The sequence below is a fragment of the Mustela nivalis genome, assembly GCF_964662115.1.
Source record: "Mustela nivalis genome assembly, chromosome: 9".
NCBI lineage: Eukaryota > Metazoa > Chordata > Mammalia > Carnivora > Mustelidae > Mustela > Mustela nivalis.
This window is the reverse complement of record NC_139028.1, coordinates 85,255,141-85,272,572: the sequence shown is the minus strand read 5'-3', so window position 1 is coordinate 85,272,572 and position 17,432 is coordinate 85,255,141. Positions and strand designations below refer to the sequence as shown.

The following is a 17,432-nucleotide window of genomic DNA, read 5'->3' as shown; positions in this document are numbered from 1 at the left end:
TGTATGCATACATAATAATAAGTTGTGTGGGGACCATTTCAAGGTTCCATGTTCCAAGAATGAGTCACCTATAGCCATGCGTCAGAGAATATTAATTGTATGAAGCTAAGGTAAAGTTCCTACTATCTTTGTCTTCATTCTTAAAGTGTACATGTGTTTAAAGTAATGATTAAAGAGAACATGACTTCTTGAAACAATTTAATTCTCTTTGGAACACTTAGATTTTACATGGAATGGCACAACATATTTTTTCAAAAGAACCTAGAGAATTTGGACTGTAACAGTACAAAATTATGGAATTTGAAGCTCAATCAGTCCCATATTCTGCCTAATGCAGGAATCCCTATTAGATTATCCCTGGTATATCCATCCAGATTTTGCTTTAAAATAGTCAACAATCTATACAGAAACAATTGTTGACTGTAGATAGATAGATGGACAGATAAGAGTACAGATAATAACATAAGTAAATATTCACTTCGCTATGAATGAGTCAAGTTACCATTCTAGAATTCACATATCTTAGGTACCTGTGGTCAACTGTGGCATAACTGCCATCATCATTATTAATTCAATAAAATGGTAATTATGTTATTTAATACATGTTTTTGGACCAACTGCAAAGAATTGTAAATATGCCTAAACATAAACATGCTCTAGAAAAATACTTTTCAACAAAATAGGGAATAAGGACTAAAGAGTGAAGATAACTAGGGATATTTCTTAATTTGATTATGAGCATAGGTACTCATACCACTGCATTCAGAGAGAAACATGAAGGACAAGCTAAGAGAGATAATACAAAGCCCCCAGAAGAAGAACCTACCAACAATAACAAAAGCCTGAAACGCAGAATCAAACATAGGATGTGGGCAAAATTAAGTTTTCCAAGAAAGTTTCAGAACCCTTTCAACAGGCCAACTTCTCGAACTGTCCAAAAATTCATTTATCTAGGACTGTGTAAAAGCATCTCAAGTAAGAGATTTATTCATGTGAAGCTTCTTAGCCATTTGAATGACAAACTGGGGCAAACAGGGTCCAGTATTTCTGTCCTCAAACCTCAGAGCACTACTGGGCTGGTAAAACAACCCTTACTCAGCTGGTTTACTGCAATGCAATGAAACAGTCTTAGGAGAGATAGTACATTAAATCAAGTCCCTGAAATGACGAATTCCGCTTCTCCCTGGGACCGTGCGGAGGCTCAGAAATCAGACTCATCTTGATGCAGAGTAAAGAAGCATTTTTTTTTTTTTTTTTTTTTTTTAAACTTCACAGAGTTCTCCACCTCTGCGTCGCATTAGCCTGGAAAGGATGCTCCTACACAACTGCAAGGGCATGCAGAGGGGGACGTGACGCCCTTAGGGAGGGGGGACCAAGATCCCAACTGACCTTTTTGCTGTTTAAAGGACTGAATCGAGCCTGAGTGGTGGACCATTTTCACTCTGCGCGTCCCCGCCGGGTTCGGAAGCTGTCCGAGAGGGAGGCGGAGGAACAGGAGCCAGACTCTCTGAGAGGCTCCCGGGCGCCACACAATCCCTGAGCCTCCGCGAGCGCGCTGCAATCCAACACCTGCTTTAGCCGGCACTTTGCTCCTAAGGCTGCGCGCCCACCGTTGTTATGGCAACGCCGGAGGGCGGTCCAGCGTCCAGCTCCCCTTAGCGGCTACTCGGGGAATTAACCTCGCATCCCCAGAGCGTCCAGTGCCGCAGTGTGGGTGGGCGTTGCGTTGGGTTTGCCTGGCAAGGGAGGGGAGGACTTTTCTTAGCGACTATAAATAAATCCTAGCAAATCTCTGGAGCCACTGAGTAATTACCTCTTTTTCAAGTTTCGAGTCTGGTTATTATATTGAGACACAGTTTTGATTTCCTAAAAGTTGGTCTGTAAATACTGGCACTTACAGAAGGGCAAAGCTGATCTCGCCTCTGAGAGAAATGCAGCAGCAGATGGAGAGACGTTTCTGTCTTTCCCTCTCAAACTCGAGCATAGAAATATGGATAACTTTCACTTAGCCACTAGAATGGTTTTATTAGATAAGTTGTGTTAAATGTCAAGCACATTACACGTGAGTTATCCTCTTGTATTTGAGCTACTGAGGCCTCGAATCATACGATAGTGACATTGGGCCATTTATTTAGCTACTAAGTAACAGGTATTGAGAAGACACTACCATGCTAAATGTAATCTTCACAAAAGCCATATAAAGTAGATAGAATATTATTTTAATATAGTAAAAGAAACTGAGGCCTGGGACAACAAAGAATTCTCAAGACCATAAAAACCAACACTTTAGTTGAGAGAGGTTGATATCTGACACGCAAAGGGGTGAAGTAACTTGGGGAGGACCAATCACAGTGGCCCCAAAATAGGGACAGGAGCCAGTTCGGCACCTTCCTCAGTGGCCTCTCTCGTCTTCTTACCTTCTTCTTCCTGCTGCTGGACTCAAACCTCATAGCTCCTCCTGGAAGATGGAGCATTACCGCACAGACACAGAAAGCAACTATGCTTTTCCTGATTTTTGAAGGTTTGTGAGACTAACTCAGTCAGTTGAATTTAATTAAAGGGAGATGGAAAAGAGAAAGATGGAATGATGTCAAGGTTTTCAAAACCCCAAACACGTTGAGTTACCATCATGCTTTGAGTTCACCTGTAGTGTATAGCACAAGGGCAGGCTGTGAACAGGAAAAAATTCCAGTTAAATATGACTGCATAATCACTCTGAAACTAAAAGATTTAAACTACAATTTATTAATGTCTCTCATGATATTTCAGAAGTTCGTCAGTCAGCCTGGTGGTTCTGACTAGATTTTTCTTGAGTTTTCTGTGGCTAGGCACTGAGGAGAGAGAAATTTGATTCTACTCTCAGGGAAAGGCATATAGCATAGAATGTGCAGGCTTCTTTAATGAAGGATAATGGTTTTTCCAGAAGGAAGATGTTGAACATTCAGTAAAAGCCCAGGACGCAAACATTGAAGAAATACTTGGTAAAGAAAAATTAACTCAGTGTGAGTTTATCTCCAACTGAAGACCCCTTCTTGAATGGAGGATAATGGATTTTCCAAAAGGAAAATGTTGAACATTCAGTAAAAGCTCAGAATGCAAACATTGAAGAAATACTTGGTTATGAAAAGTTAACTCAGTGTGAGTTTATTTCCAACTGAAGATCCAGAAAAAAACCTCAGAGATTATCTCCACAGAGCCTCATTTTACAGCTATTTTACAGAAGGGGGCTTTGAAACCCGAAGCAATAAATGAATATCTGAGGTTGTCTTGGTTATGTTTATTTCATCTTCAGTTAAAATTCTAATATAGCTTGACTTATAGGTCATTCTGACACAATCCAACTCATTGGATTCTAATAGCACCCAATCTCATGATTACATTAGATCATATAATTAAAGACTAGTTCATGGCAGCAAAGCAAAGCTCAATAAATATCACATACTATTATAATTATAACTCCTGAGGATCTGACCTTCTTTTACAAACCCTTTTAAATCACTATTGGAATCAGAAATATTTTTGAAATATGAGCTTTAATTCAATTTATGATCAGGAGGAACAGTTGAAAGAATTAAAGGCTCTTCTTTGTGCTGATGTCTTATTTTCTCCAACCACAACTCAGCAGGAGGTAAGGATGTATAGGCACTGGAGCTAGGAATGAGTTAAGAATTTGAACCTCATTAGAAATTAATTATTTTTAAAAAGCGATTTTGTATATCTAACACCATGGCACCCTAGCCTCTGCAGTGCAACTATGATTAAATTATATTCTCATAAAGTTGACTAGTTTTAATTAGTAATATTTTAGGCTGGACTGACATATTGGCTAGCAGGGAATTCAAAGAATATCTTTGCTTGTTTTAAAATCATCTTTTAAGGAAGGTTGCTAGAGGAACAGCTTTTGTGAGGGGCCTAGGCAATTTCAAGCACCATCTGCTTTACAGGAAAGGCAATGCAAAGAGAAGGAAAAGCTGTATGTGTATGTGTATGTGTATGTATTCTGAAAGTGGAGATGGAGGGGTTTGAACAAAGACCTTCCCAAAAAATAAATCTTTCTGTGATCTGATAAGAAATATTTTGAATCTAACATTTCCATTGTAGAAAGTTTAGAAATGAATACTTAATAGCCTCATCAGAGAAGGCTAAACTGATTTTTTTTTTTTTTTTACTATTTTTGGTTTCAAATTTCTTTCTTCAAATTTTAAAAATGAGAAAATACTTTATATAATGTTCAGTGAGGGAACATGATTATCATACATAATGATCTTAACTATGTTTTGCAATATATTAAAAAAAAAAAAGACTTGAAAGAAACATACCAAAATGTCCAAAATAACTAATTTTGCAAGTAAGGATTAAGGCTGATTTTTTTAGACCTCCATATTTTTTTTGACATGTTCTACACTGAATTTATATTGATTACATACATATATTTTTAAACTCCTTCAGTATCTATCATTCTACCAACCTAATTTTTCTTTTTCAGTCTTGGACCCTGGTTTTCTTTGTTCTGTTTCCTTGCGCAGGTCTCTGCGGCGTTAGCTCTCCCACAGCTCACCACCTGTCTCCTGTCCTTCTTAGGTAATTAATTAATCTATCAGGCCCCATGCTAACTTTTGCCTCCCCGAGAGGTAAGAAACTCTGCTTTTACATCAAGCGGTTTTCTATTCCTTTGAACTCAGAAATATGACCATTCAGCTCAGCCAATTGTGAGGTTCCCCATTTTGTGCTCTATCACAGGAACTGAGAGAGTTCTGTCGTTACCTCTTTGCATCTTGAATAAATGACTTAATTGAAACTGGGATTGCCGATTCTGCTTCTCTTTGCCTCAATGGAAACTGAAATAAAGATATTCTCTTTGCAGTCATTCTCTTTCTAGAATCCAGTTATTTAAGGTATTAATGGGCAAAATGAAATAGCCAAGTCACACCGGTAATGGGTTTATTTGCAAAGAGTAAGGAAGGGAGAAGGGGAGAGAGAGCTCTCCCAGAGACATTCTTATAGGGAGACTCTGATCTCCTTGAGAACAGATAGAGTGTTTCTGTTTCTTCAGAGACCAGTACAGTTCCAGTCACACAAGCTCAATGAATACTTACTAGTGAATAAATAAAGAAAGTAATTAACTTAAAATGACTTCAAGAAAAATGCTGCTTTAGTGACCTGAGCAGTTGTCTTCCTTATGCAAAACCAAGAGAAATGATATTAAACCACTTATATATTTTATATATATATATATTTATATTTAATCTATTAACTACTTTCTTGGTTCTAGTCACTATCCATGGTTTATTAAAGGTATAAACAAGCTCTTGAAAAAAACGAGTGCTGTGATAAATGGAAGGGTGGAATACAATTTAACAATTGCTTCCCCAAAGCCTTGGGCTCCTGGGTACACGGCAGTGTAACAACAGGTTAGTCCTGCTGACAGCCAAGCTAGACATTCAGAGAAGCATTCAGAACTGACGTTCCTAATGGATCTAAGTGAGTAAGAGAAAACACTGGAGGAAAATAAGCAGCTTCTACCTAATCTGAATCTAGCCTGAGGTGGTCTTGTTACACAGTATTCTGAAGAGACAGGGACACAAAACAGTTTAAGAAGTCAGCATTAAGAGAAGGCAGATGTGTAGAATAAAGGAGGTAATGACAGAATAAACATTTTCTATTTTACTTCCCTAACTTGAAAACTACCATTATTTCAAGTTGTCTATAGAATGGAGTCCATGTTTATCATTCTATCATTCAAGGAGCTCCATGATCTGCTCTCAGCACTTTCTAATCTTGTTTCTAAGACTCTCTATACTCAGTTTTGGTCCTACAATGGTTTTCTTCCTCATAAGCCTCTCTGCTTTTGCTGCTGCTGTTTTCTGCACTTGGGATGCTCCTTCTAAAACTCCTGTCCTAGTCATGTTTTCCCCACCCCTACTCATCCTTTAAGGCCCCAGAGCAATGCCAATTCTAAATGAAGACTTCCTCTTTCCACATCCACCCACCATGAAGCCAATTAGATGTGAATTTAATCTCCTATAATTCCTATAGAATATGACTAACATCATTTCATGGCATTTTTCATCATGTTTGTATTATGCATTAGATATACACTCCTTTGAAAGTTAGCACAAACATTTATTGTTTGTCAAAAAAGTCTAATAATAAGACATTCAAAGATAAGTCCAGTGTATTAATTACCTTTCAAAATTTACATGCAAGACTGTGGTTTTATATTGTTCTGTGATTTTACTTATTCTAGGTAGATAATTTCATAAAGATTGGTCCTGTTGTTTTGAAAATCTAGGACTGTAATAGTTGTTGGTTTATTTTCTACATCTGTTCATCTTCATAAGCTCTTAAATTGATACTCTGGTATCAGTATTGACTACTCTACCACATTTGGTGAGCTTCCATGCTCTTGAGTCAACTTTTCCATAAATACTCACCTAGAGTTCTAGGTGTGAATGTTGTCTATAGCTAGCATCTACTCTGATAGCTTGATGCTTCTATCAACTGGTATAGATCTGTGCTGTGTCAGTTGTTGGGGTTATTTGCCAGTTGGAGTGGAAATAAAGTAGCTTCTGCAGTTACCTATTTTCTTTTCAGAGAAAATAAGTGTGTGGTCCCTGGGAAGCTGGACTGACTGGCTGTGAATACACTGTGCTCTCTGTTTGAATATAACCAGTCCAGGGGGAGTAAAGAATGTGTCTACTGCCTTGACATTCTTCCAAAGACATTAAAAATGTAATATTAGGAAATCCTTTAGAGATACCTGGGTGGGTCTGTTGGTTAAGTGTTTGCCTTCGGCTCAGGTCATGATCCCAGGGGCCTGGGATGGAGTCTCACATTGGCTCCTTGCTCAGAAGGGAGCCTGCTTTCCACTCTCTCTCCCTGTCTGCTACTCACCCTGCTTGTACCCTCTCTCTCGCTCACTGACAAATAAATAAATAAAATCTTAAAAAAAAAGGAAATCCTTTAAAAAGATAGTGTGCATGAAAATTTATTTCCTGATATATTGTTTATTAGTAACAAATTTCAAAAGAATATTTCAGTATGAGATCCATTTTTGCAAAAAAAATATGCATAGATAGAGCTATAGTAATAAAATTAAAACATATCAAAGTCTACATAAAGAAAATACGAGTGAAGTAATAATTTTTTCTTTCATTTTGCTTACTGATATTTTAACCTTATTTTCCATTTATTCCTAGAGTGACAGTATATTCTGGGTTGCTTTTTGTTTCAGTGTAATCATTAATAGCTCAAACTTTAAAATGTATCCTGTTTTGGACAGTAAGTCAAACAGTCACTTTAACCACCAAATACATATTACTTACATTAGAAGAATAAGTGTAAAGAAATAAAAAAATGATAAAGATGTATTTAGAAATAATCTGGGTAGAAAATGTTGTTATGCCATTTTAATCCAATAGTAGCACAGATTTAAAATTGAAAAGGAAAATCAGCACTTGGCCATGGAGGTCCTCTTTTTAACCTGGCAGAGAAATATGGAAGAGATGGCACTACTTTGGGAGTCTAGAGCTTATAGACTGGTGTATAAAGTAGTATGCTCTCCAGCAGCGTGCAAATCACCTTGCCTTCTTGGTTCAAGGTATCCTATCTGTAAGAAGGCTGATGGATTAGTTGCTTCCTAACTTCTCTTCTGTCCCTCATATTCTAGGATTCTTGTCAATTGGAAGAAAATTTCTGCTCTGACTTCAGAAATACAATCCTTTTGGCTGGTTTGGCCAGGATTAGTCCTCTTTCCTCTCTGAAGAAAAATAGTGGAAATGGTACAGAAAATCTACAAATATAAACTCTGTGGCAATATGAGCTTGAGTGGGGTCAGAAATTAAACACTAATATGATGAACAGACTGTTTGCCAAAATAAAAGCTATAGGATGGAGAGATTATTGAAGTAATTATTTAATGTGACACCACTGAATTTACTTAAAAAACGAATACTGGCAACTTGAAAGCAAATCAATAATCAATGTGCCATTTATAGCCTTTATATTCATTAAAGTAAATCTAAGTAATTTATGTTAGCATCACTGAGTAGATGATCACATAATGTTACCTTGAAGAATATACAGTAAATCATACTTTATATTAAATAAAGTTCTTCTTCCTCCCTTCCTATAATTTCTATAATTCCTATAATTAATAAGAAAAAGCTACATATATTTTCAGTACATTTAAGAGATATATACTGGAATCTATTTGCCAAATTCAGCCAGGATATATATTTTTAATCTTTACAAGCTTTATACTAGAAGAAGAGTGCATCTTCGTAATTTCTTTAAGAATAGACAGCAAATGGTTATATAACCTCTAAATGTTTGAAGCTCTAAGTATTCCGTGTTTGTGGTGTTTTATTGTAAAACTGCCGTTAAACAACAACAACAAAAAAAAACTAGAGCATCATATTTTATACAATAAAAACATTAATTTTCTTACAGTCCCTTGCAGGAAAGTTTGGACCTTAACTCTAGTGATTATATTTTCCAATCTTCAAATTAGGTTTTGTCACCTAGGAATCAGTAAAATATTGACTAAGGAAAACCAAAAAGAGACTGATCATACTCTTTAATATGCAATGCTGGAAGCTAGAATAGCTTCTTCAGGATGATGATATAAATGACTTCATCCCAGAATCACATACCTCTACACAAGATATAATTATTCTCAAGTCTTGGAAGAAATTTGAAGATTTGCAATAATTTGAGGAATATATAACTTACATAGTCTGATTAAACACTTATGGGTTCTACTTAAAAAAAAAATTAACTTAGAAAAAAGACCTCAAGATAAAAGATGAGTAAAATATAATAGTATCAGATCTTGATTTACCTAATTAAATTCAAATGGACAATAACACACTCTCCAGAGATACTTAATATAAGAACTATAAAAAGCTATCAAAAAGAAAACACAAAAAAATCCTAATTATTAATTCAATAAATCCAGGTAGTTGGGAGTGGGAGAAGTAAGAATGTTACGGAAGCCTAAGGAGGGGAGAATTAGAAAAGAAAAGTGGAAGATGAAAATAGCATTAAGATCTTCTTTTATTGGGGAAGGGATCAACAAAAGGCAAAGGAGAAGCATGCATGTTAATAGAAAAAATAATTTGGTTTAACTCATTTAATTATGAGAACAAGGGGGAAAAAGTTATATTTAATGAATAGGAAAAGAATGATGAGTTGTCCAATGAGAAAACGAATGAAATATATTACACCTTGATCAAACCAGGAAAAATAAAAGGAAAATGTGGACTCAACAATCAACATAAATTATAGGTTCAAAGCAAAATGGAATGAAAAAGATCAAGTTATTGGCCAATATCCCAAATATGAGCACTCTTTTTTCCCCACAAAAGACAGTGACTTAAACTGGATTAAAATCAAGATATGTACTCCATGAGAAATAAATATTTAATGTAAAGTAATAAAGGGTGGTCATAGTGATTCTAGGTAAATGAAAAAAGAAAGCAAGCAAGTCTAGCCATATTGATGTCAGTCATGATGGAATTTCACATTAGAAGGACTAAAATGTTAAAAAGGTACATTGCCTAAAGATAAAGGAATAATTTATAAATAAGATGTAAATCATATATTTTATGCACCAAACTTTACAGCCTTTAATTAAAAAAAAAAAACAATCAAATCAACAAAACTACAACTGTAATGGAAGACAATATATACTTCTCAAAAAATTTAAACAGTATAATGGACCAAATAACAAATAAAGATATAGATGGACTTACTGCAATCAATGAACTTCATTTAACAGAATTTTATAAGATCATCATAAAGTGCTCATTGCAGACATTCACAAAAATCAATCATGTGCATTGTTACGTTCCTTTTGTGTCAACTTCACTAAACTACAGCCATGTTCTCCAGAAATGGTTTCCCAATATAGTTCCAGGTTAAAGCTGATCAAAAAGACATTTGTACAAGGATAGTAAACCTACAGGAAAGCAGTAGCCAGTGCACTCTGAAGGTCACTGTGCTTTCAAGCGATGAGAGAATGACACAGGTATAGACAGAGTCTAGCTAGCCCCTTTTTTTTCCCAGTACCAGATTCAGCTTTTTTTTTTTTTTTTTTTTTTTTTCCCTCTATGGAAATGCCATGCAGAGGCCATAGTCTTTCCACAGGGGGCTCCACCAATGCTCCATGATGGTCCCATTCCAGACTCCCTGACAAACTCTTGATTTCTTTGACACACCCAAGTGCTTCAGGAAAGCTGGTTAGTGGCTTTTCTCTGATTCCCCAACATTCCTTTTTGGACTATTCTCCCAAAATTCCCATTCCTATAACAAATCCCAATTCCATAATACTTACAGTGTATCTCATTCTGTTTTGCTCATTGAACCCTGATTGATAAAAGGAACAAAAGAAGGAAGAGTAAAGCAAAACGAGGAAAAAAAATAATGCAGAGTATTTACAGACTACATTGTAAGATTATAATCTAAAAAAAAATCATAAATAAAATGAAAAAAATTTTTCTCTGGTAGTCAGGGAACGATAAGTTAAAATAACAAGGTATATTTTTAGGCTCTTCACATTAGCAAAAATGGAAAGGAGCCATGATATCTATTTTTATAGAGGATGTTAGGAAAAGCATTCTTTCATACATTGCTTTGGAATCGTGAAGGATTACAGCTTATTTTAACCAATAATCCATCTCTTAGAAGTCTATTCCATTCAAACAAAGCAGCCATAAATAATGACCCATAAATAATGATCCACATGCTTGTTGCATCATTGGTCTTGGTAGCAAAATACTAGAACAAAACTCATACCCAGCAATATAGTAAATTATGGTTTATCCTACTAAGGCATCTATATGATTAGTTGACAGGAAGAAAATATACAGAAATCTATGTACTGGGCTGTTAACATGGGTAGGTAGGTTAATACAACTGGATGGAAGAAGAGAGGGAGAGAAGGAAGCCTAATAAGGGAAAAAGAAAAACAACTAGACATTCAAAAGCATGTGAATATCCACATGTGTGCATTTATACATGAATATCCACATGAATGCATAAAGTTATGGATATATATGTGTAAAACAAAATTAAACATTAAGGACATTCTCATAATCTGGCCCAATCTAATTTAATGCACCAGATTTCTCTGGACTTCCCAGGAAACTCTGGGTCAGAATATATTCCTTAATCTGCTTCACAAAAACAGCCCAAAATACTTCTCTTTGTTTCCTCTTTGGGGAACACTCTCCATCTGCTGTTATCTGCTGTTCATCAAGTTCTTCCAGGCCGAGTTGATGTGCCACCTCTTCCTTGAATATACCAACCCACATGAAGTCTCTTCTGAACTTGTTCATCCTTGCTAAATAATTTAGCACTTAATTATATAGGATCATGAATTATTCTGATTCTTTTGTGCCTGTTAGTCATGTCCCTAATGATTAATCCTATTCTCAGGTTTCTATTTCTCTTAACAGATGCATCACCAAATTGTACCTTTAGTGTAATGACTGTTATGTTTAGCATAATGCTTGGTATTTGGTTTCCAAACAGGGAGATGGTTAGAAAAGTATCCAGCCTTGACCTCAGAAGATCTCAGATACAATCTGTGCTCTGTTACTTCCTAAAGAATGTGTCTGAGTGTATTTTGTTTCTCTTAGCTTTAGTTCTGGTATCCATGGTCTCTGACATTTAACATAAAACTTGAAAACAGCCTAGATTGTGGAAAGAGTTCCGAGTTTAGGGTCAGCTAAACTGGCTTTGAGTCTGGACACTATAATGGTTTTTATCTCAGATAGCACTTAGCAATGATTGACTTATGTCCCTGCATTCATGTGATTTTGGTCTGTCTATAGCTATGACACTTGTAACCAGTACTAATGCCACCCCAACTGGCATACTTATGTGTATGAAAGGAGTCATTATTAATGATTACATTGGATGGGGTAACAGTTATAAATAAGGACTGTCTCTGGCAAACCAGAACCTACAGTAACCCCATCTAGAATAAATGCTTGAACCATAGGTCCCTCATTTTTTAGTAGCAGGAGATAGATTTATTCTTTATTCACCTTTTCTGTTCTCACCCTGCCCCTAGTGGAGATGATAGAGAGACAGAATATTGGTGTAACTCATCAGTCACTTGATGAAGGACAGTCAATATTAACAGGGCTAAGTTTTGCTTATCTTGTCCTCTATCAAAATTCTGAAGCTGATGAAGCAGAGATTTGGGGTTTACTAACAAGGGACAAATCTGACTTCGGGGTCCTTTATTAGCCTTACCTAGTATATATTTTTTTTTTAAGGATTTGAAGGCACTGCCAACATTATGAATTGAGAGATTTATATAAATATTTGGATTTGTAACTTGGAAACATTGAGGACATCTATTAAAACTGAACCTTGGCTATCACTTGTCAAAGGTCAAGTGGGACTGAAAATTCAGTGTCTCCTCTCTAACTCTCTATCTCATCACATTTTTCCTGAAGTTGAAGTTTAGTTCCATTTACCATTCCCTTTGGGATATTGTGGACTGCCTGCTTAACTCATCCACTTTTTCCTACTGAGACCCTTAATGCTTTTTAGACATTCTGAGCTTCAGGTGAACCTTGTTCCAGCAACTTGCAACCAACTCTTTCAGAGTGGTTTTGGGAGCAAAAAAAAAAAAAAAAAAGAGCTAGACAAACTCAGGTTTTGGGAGGGAAAAGAATAAGGACTAAAAAAGAAAAAAGAGTGGACTCTAGCCATTTTTATGGACTGACTATAATGAAATTAGAAATAATATAAAATACAGTTTTTTTACAGACTGATAACTAGATGGACTGCTTATCGTCTGAACACCACAGGCGGGAATGATCATCACAGCTGTTTGTTTTTTTTTTCCCTTTTTTTCCTTTTTTTTTTTTAAATAACATACTTATAAACCTGCCTAGAATTTATAAAAGGGATACAAAGATTACATATAAAATAAAAAAGTAATACTTATTTACCTTATAAAATTATTGGGATTTAAACCAGTAATAAGGGGATATGACTTATAAATAGCTTTACAGTGTTAAATAGCTTGACGGTGATGACAATCAATTATGATGGGTCTGTATTTATGAAGCATGATTTTTGGTTTGGGAGGTTTTTAGAATACCCAAACAAAGTGTTTATTTTTTGCTTCTTATTATATTCTTTGAACACCTTTTGTTAAAAATGGAGAAAAAAAAAATCTTTAGATTGTTACCAATAGGACTTGATTCAGTTTATCACTTATCTAACTTCTTTCTTGTGTTCCCTGATTCCTGAATCCTAGAATCCTAAAGCAAGGAAGAGCCAAAATCTTTGCAGTGGGATTGCAGCAAGGCCATTGATAGTAACCCTGGCCTCATATTGTTGCTGGGAAGAGTCAACTCACGTAGAGTCTAACACAGTCCTTGACACATGGAAAAACTTGATAAATATCAGTTCCTGCTAATATTCTAATGGTCATTTAATTTTATCCCAAAGCCTGTTTTTAGTCATGTGTTTCTTCATTGACTCATCATTTATCCTTGCTAGTTTCTACTCCACCCTCTTCTGGGTCTGCAAAAACTTCTGGTAATTTCCTACCCATATTATTTAGTACAAGAAAGCTGTTTAGAGGCAAAATAGTGAGTGATGTTAAGTACTACAGAAAGAATAGCAAACTTTATACCAGAAAAAGGCTGGCTTACTGATTGCTGAGAGGAATCTTAAGGTAACAGATTGATTTTTAGTTATAATCTCAGAAATCTGACTTTGACAGAGGAAGCAGAACCTTTTTCAAAGGTGGAGTCATGGCAACCAAGTTCTCAGGATATATTAATAATAGCAATACAGCACTGGGAAAATTGAATAACCACATACAGGTTAGGGAAATTAGACCCCTTCCTTCCACCACGTACAAGAATTATCCACTTTAATTAACTTAAAGTGGATTAAAGATGTAAATGGAAGACTCACAAGCATAAAACTACTAGAAGAAAATATAGGGAGAATGTTCCTTGACTTTGGTCTTGACGACAATTTTTTGGATATGACAAAAAAAGTCACAAAGAGTGCCAGCAACAATAGTAAAAATAAACAAGGAAGACTAAATTAAACTAAAAAGCTTCTCAAGAGCCAAGAAACAATCAGCAAAAGAAAGGAAACTTACAGAATGGAAGAAAATGTTTCCAAACAATCTGTAAGGGGTTAATATTCAAAATATATAAGGAACTCCCACAAACTCAATAGCAAAAAACCTTATGATTAAAAACCAGATAAAGGACTTGAATAGACTTTTTCTTTTCCTTTTATTTTTTTTTAAGATTTTATTTATTTATTTGACAGAGATCACAAGTAGGCAGAGATGCAGGCAGAAAGAAAGGGGAAAGCAGGCTCCCCGCGGAGCAGAGAGCCCGATACGGGGCTCGATCCCTGGACTCTGAGATCATGACCTGAGCCGAAGGCAGAGGCTTTAACCCACTGAGCCACCCAGGCACCCCTGAATAGACATTTTCTAAAGATGACATACAAATGGCTGAGTGCACGCTCAACATCACTAATTATTAGGGACATGCAAGTTGAAACCACAATGAAATATCACCTCATACCTGTTAGAAAGGCTATTATCAAAAAGACAAGAACTAATAAATGTTGGTTGTAGAGGAAGAGGAACCCTTGTGATCTGCTGGTGGGAATGTAAATGAGCATAGCCACTATGAAATAATATGGAGGTTCCTGGGGACCTAATGTGTAGCATGGTGCTTATACTTAACAACACTGTATTATATTTTTGAAAGTTAAGAGAATAGTAAAAATAGTTAAAAATTATCACAACACACAAAAAGAAGTAATTATATAAAGGGTGGGAGGTGTTAACTAATCTGATTGTGGTAATCATTTCCCAGTGTACACATGTCTTAAATCATTATACCTTAATACATAAATTGCATAATTACATAAATTATATGTCAATATCTCAATAAGCCTGGAATAAATGATACCAATACAATACTAATAAAATTATTCTTAAGCCATGAAAATAATACTGCTTTGGGTACTGACAGTTACGGCATACATTCAGCGTATACATTTCCCAAAATACACACACTGGAAATTGGATTCTAATGCAAAGATTTCTATCAAGCCTAGAATCAAGGCAAAGTAAGTAAGTTATACAGTTTGAAAGGTTAGTAGCACTGAGTGTGAGAGCTCAATGTACCCATCGACATATGGTGCAGGGGGCTATCTTGAGCCAGAATAAATTCTTCCATTAAGAGTTCTCTAATAAGCATTGCCAATGCTTGCCTCTCTGTATTCATATTTGAACAATATAAATTCTGAGTGATCTATCCTCTAACCATGACAATTTAGTTAACTGTATTGCTAATACAGTTAACTAATTTTTAGATTAAAATTATTAATAATTAGATTTCAGATTAAAATCTAAATTAGATTATTTTTTAGATTAAAATTATTAAAACTAATTATTAGTTAAACTAATAGCCTTGTTCTTTCTCTTTATGGCTGGATCTCAAGAAGTTGATTGCGAAGTGTGGTTTGCATTTATCTTCGTTCATCTATTATGCATCAGTTTATTGCTAACTTTTAACTTTTTAAGGTTTTGGGGCAGTTTGCTATTTTATGTTGACAGATGTTCCTATAGGTCTTCCTCAAATTATGATGATGTTATATCCCAATAAATACATTCTTTTTAAAAAAAATTTATTTTTTATAAACATATAAAATATTTTTATCCCCAGGGGTACAGGTCTGTGAATCGCCAGGTTTACACACTTCACAGCACTCACCAAAGCACATACCCTCCCCAATGTCCATAACCCCACCCCCCTTCTACCAACCCCCCTCCCCCCAGCAACCCTCAGTTTCTTTTGTGAGATTAAGAGTCACTTATGGTTTGTCTCCCTCCCAATCCCATCTTGTTTTATTTATTCTTCTCCTACCTCCTTAAGCCCCCATATTGCATCACCACTTCCTCATATCAGGGAGATCGTATGACAGTTGTCTTTCTCTGCTTGATTTATTTCGCTAAGCATGATACGCTCTAGTTCCATTCACATTGTCGCAAATGGCAAGATTTCATTTCTTTTGATGGCTGCATAGTATTCCATTGTGTATATATACCACATCTTCTTTATCCATTCATCTGTTGATGGACATCTAGGTTCTTTCCATAGTTTGGCTATTGTGGACATTGCTGCTATAAACATTCTGGTGCACATGCCCCTTCGCATCAATACACTACCTAAAGCAATCTACACATTTAATGCAATTCCTATCAAAGTACCTCCATCTTTTTCAAAGAAATGGAACAAATAATCCTAAAATTTATATGGAACCAGAAAAGACCTCGAATAGCCAAAGGAATATTGAAAAAGAAAGCCAAAGTTGGTGGCATCACAATTCCGGACTTCAAGCTCTATTACAAAGCTGTCATCATCAAGACAGTATGGTACTGGCACAAAAATAGAAAGCCCAGAAATAGACCCTCACCTCTATGGTCAACTAATCTTCGACAAAGCAGGAAAGAATGTCCAATGGAAAAAAGACAGCCTCTTCAATAAATGGTGTTGGGAAAATTGGACAGCCACATGCAGAAAAATGAAATTGGACCATTTCCTTACACCACACACGAAAATAGACTCCAAATGGATGAAGAACCTCAATGTGAGAAAGGAATCCATCAAAATCCTTGAAGAGAACACAGGCAGCAACCTCTTCGACCTCAGCCACAGCAACATCTTCCTAGGAACATCGCCAAAGGCAAGGGAAGCAAGGGCAAAAATAAACTATTGGGACTTTATCAAGATCAAAAGCTTTTGCACAGCAAAGGAAACAGTTAACAAAATCAAAAGACAACTGTCAGAATGGGAGAAGATATTTACAAACGACATATCAGATGAAGGACTGGTGTCCAAAATCTATAAAGAACTTAGCAAACTCAACACCCAAAGAACAAATAATCCAATCAAGAAATGGGCAGAGGACATGAACAGACATTTCTGTAAGAAAGACATCCAGATGGCCAACAGACACATGAAAAAGTGCTCCATATCACTGGGCATCAGGGAAATACAAATCAAAACCACAATGAGATATCACCTCACACCAGTCAGAATGGCTAAAATTAACAAGTCAGGAAATGACAGATGCTGGTGAGGATGCGGAGAAAGGGGAACCCTCCAATAAACACATTTTAATTTGAAAATATCATCAGTCAACAATGCATGTAGTACACCTAACCTACCAAACTTCATAGCTTAGTCTAGCTTCTTGTAAATGTGCTCAGAACACTTACAGTTGGGCAAAGTCATTTAACACAAAGCCTATTTTATAATAAAGCTTTAGTGATCTCACGTAATTTATACTCTGAATACTCTACTGAAAGTGAAAAACAGAATGATGATATAGGTGCAGGATGAGTCTAAGTATATCAATTC

The 17,432-nt window shown here is 35.9% G+C and overlaps 1 protein-coding gene across 2 annotated transcripts in view; it reads right to left on the bottom strand.

The window, feature by feature from the left end:
• The window catches only part of ANO3 (anoctamin 3), a 407,782-nt gene that overhangs the window by 260,209 nt on the left and 130,141 nt on the right, over positions 1 to 17,432 (bottom strand). Inside the window, exon 1 of one of the 2 annotated variants that reach the window (XM_082682806.1) lies at positions 1,390 to 1,851. The exons of the other annotated variant lie outside the window; for it this stretch is intronic. Coding sequence (XP_082538932.1) covers positions 1,390 to 1,435 — 46 coding nt within the window. The 5' untranslated portion in view covers positions 1,436 to 1,851. Of the gene's footprint in view, positions 1 to 1,389; positions 1,852 to 17,432 lie in introns of those variants that run through there. 2 annotated transcript variants of the gene reach the window in all.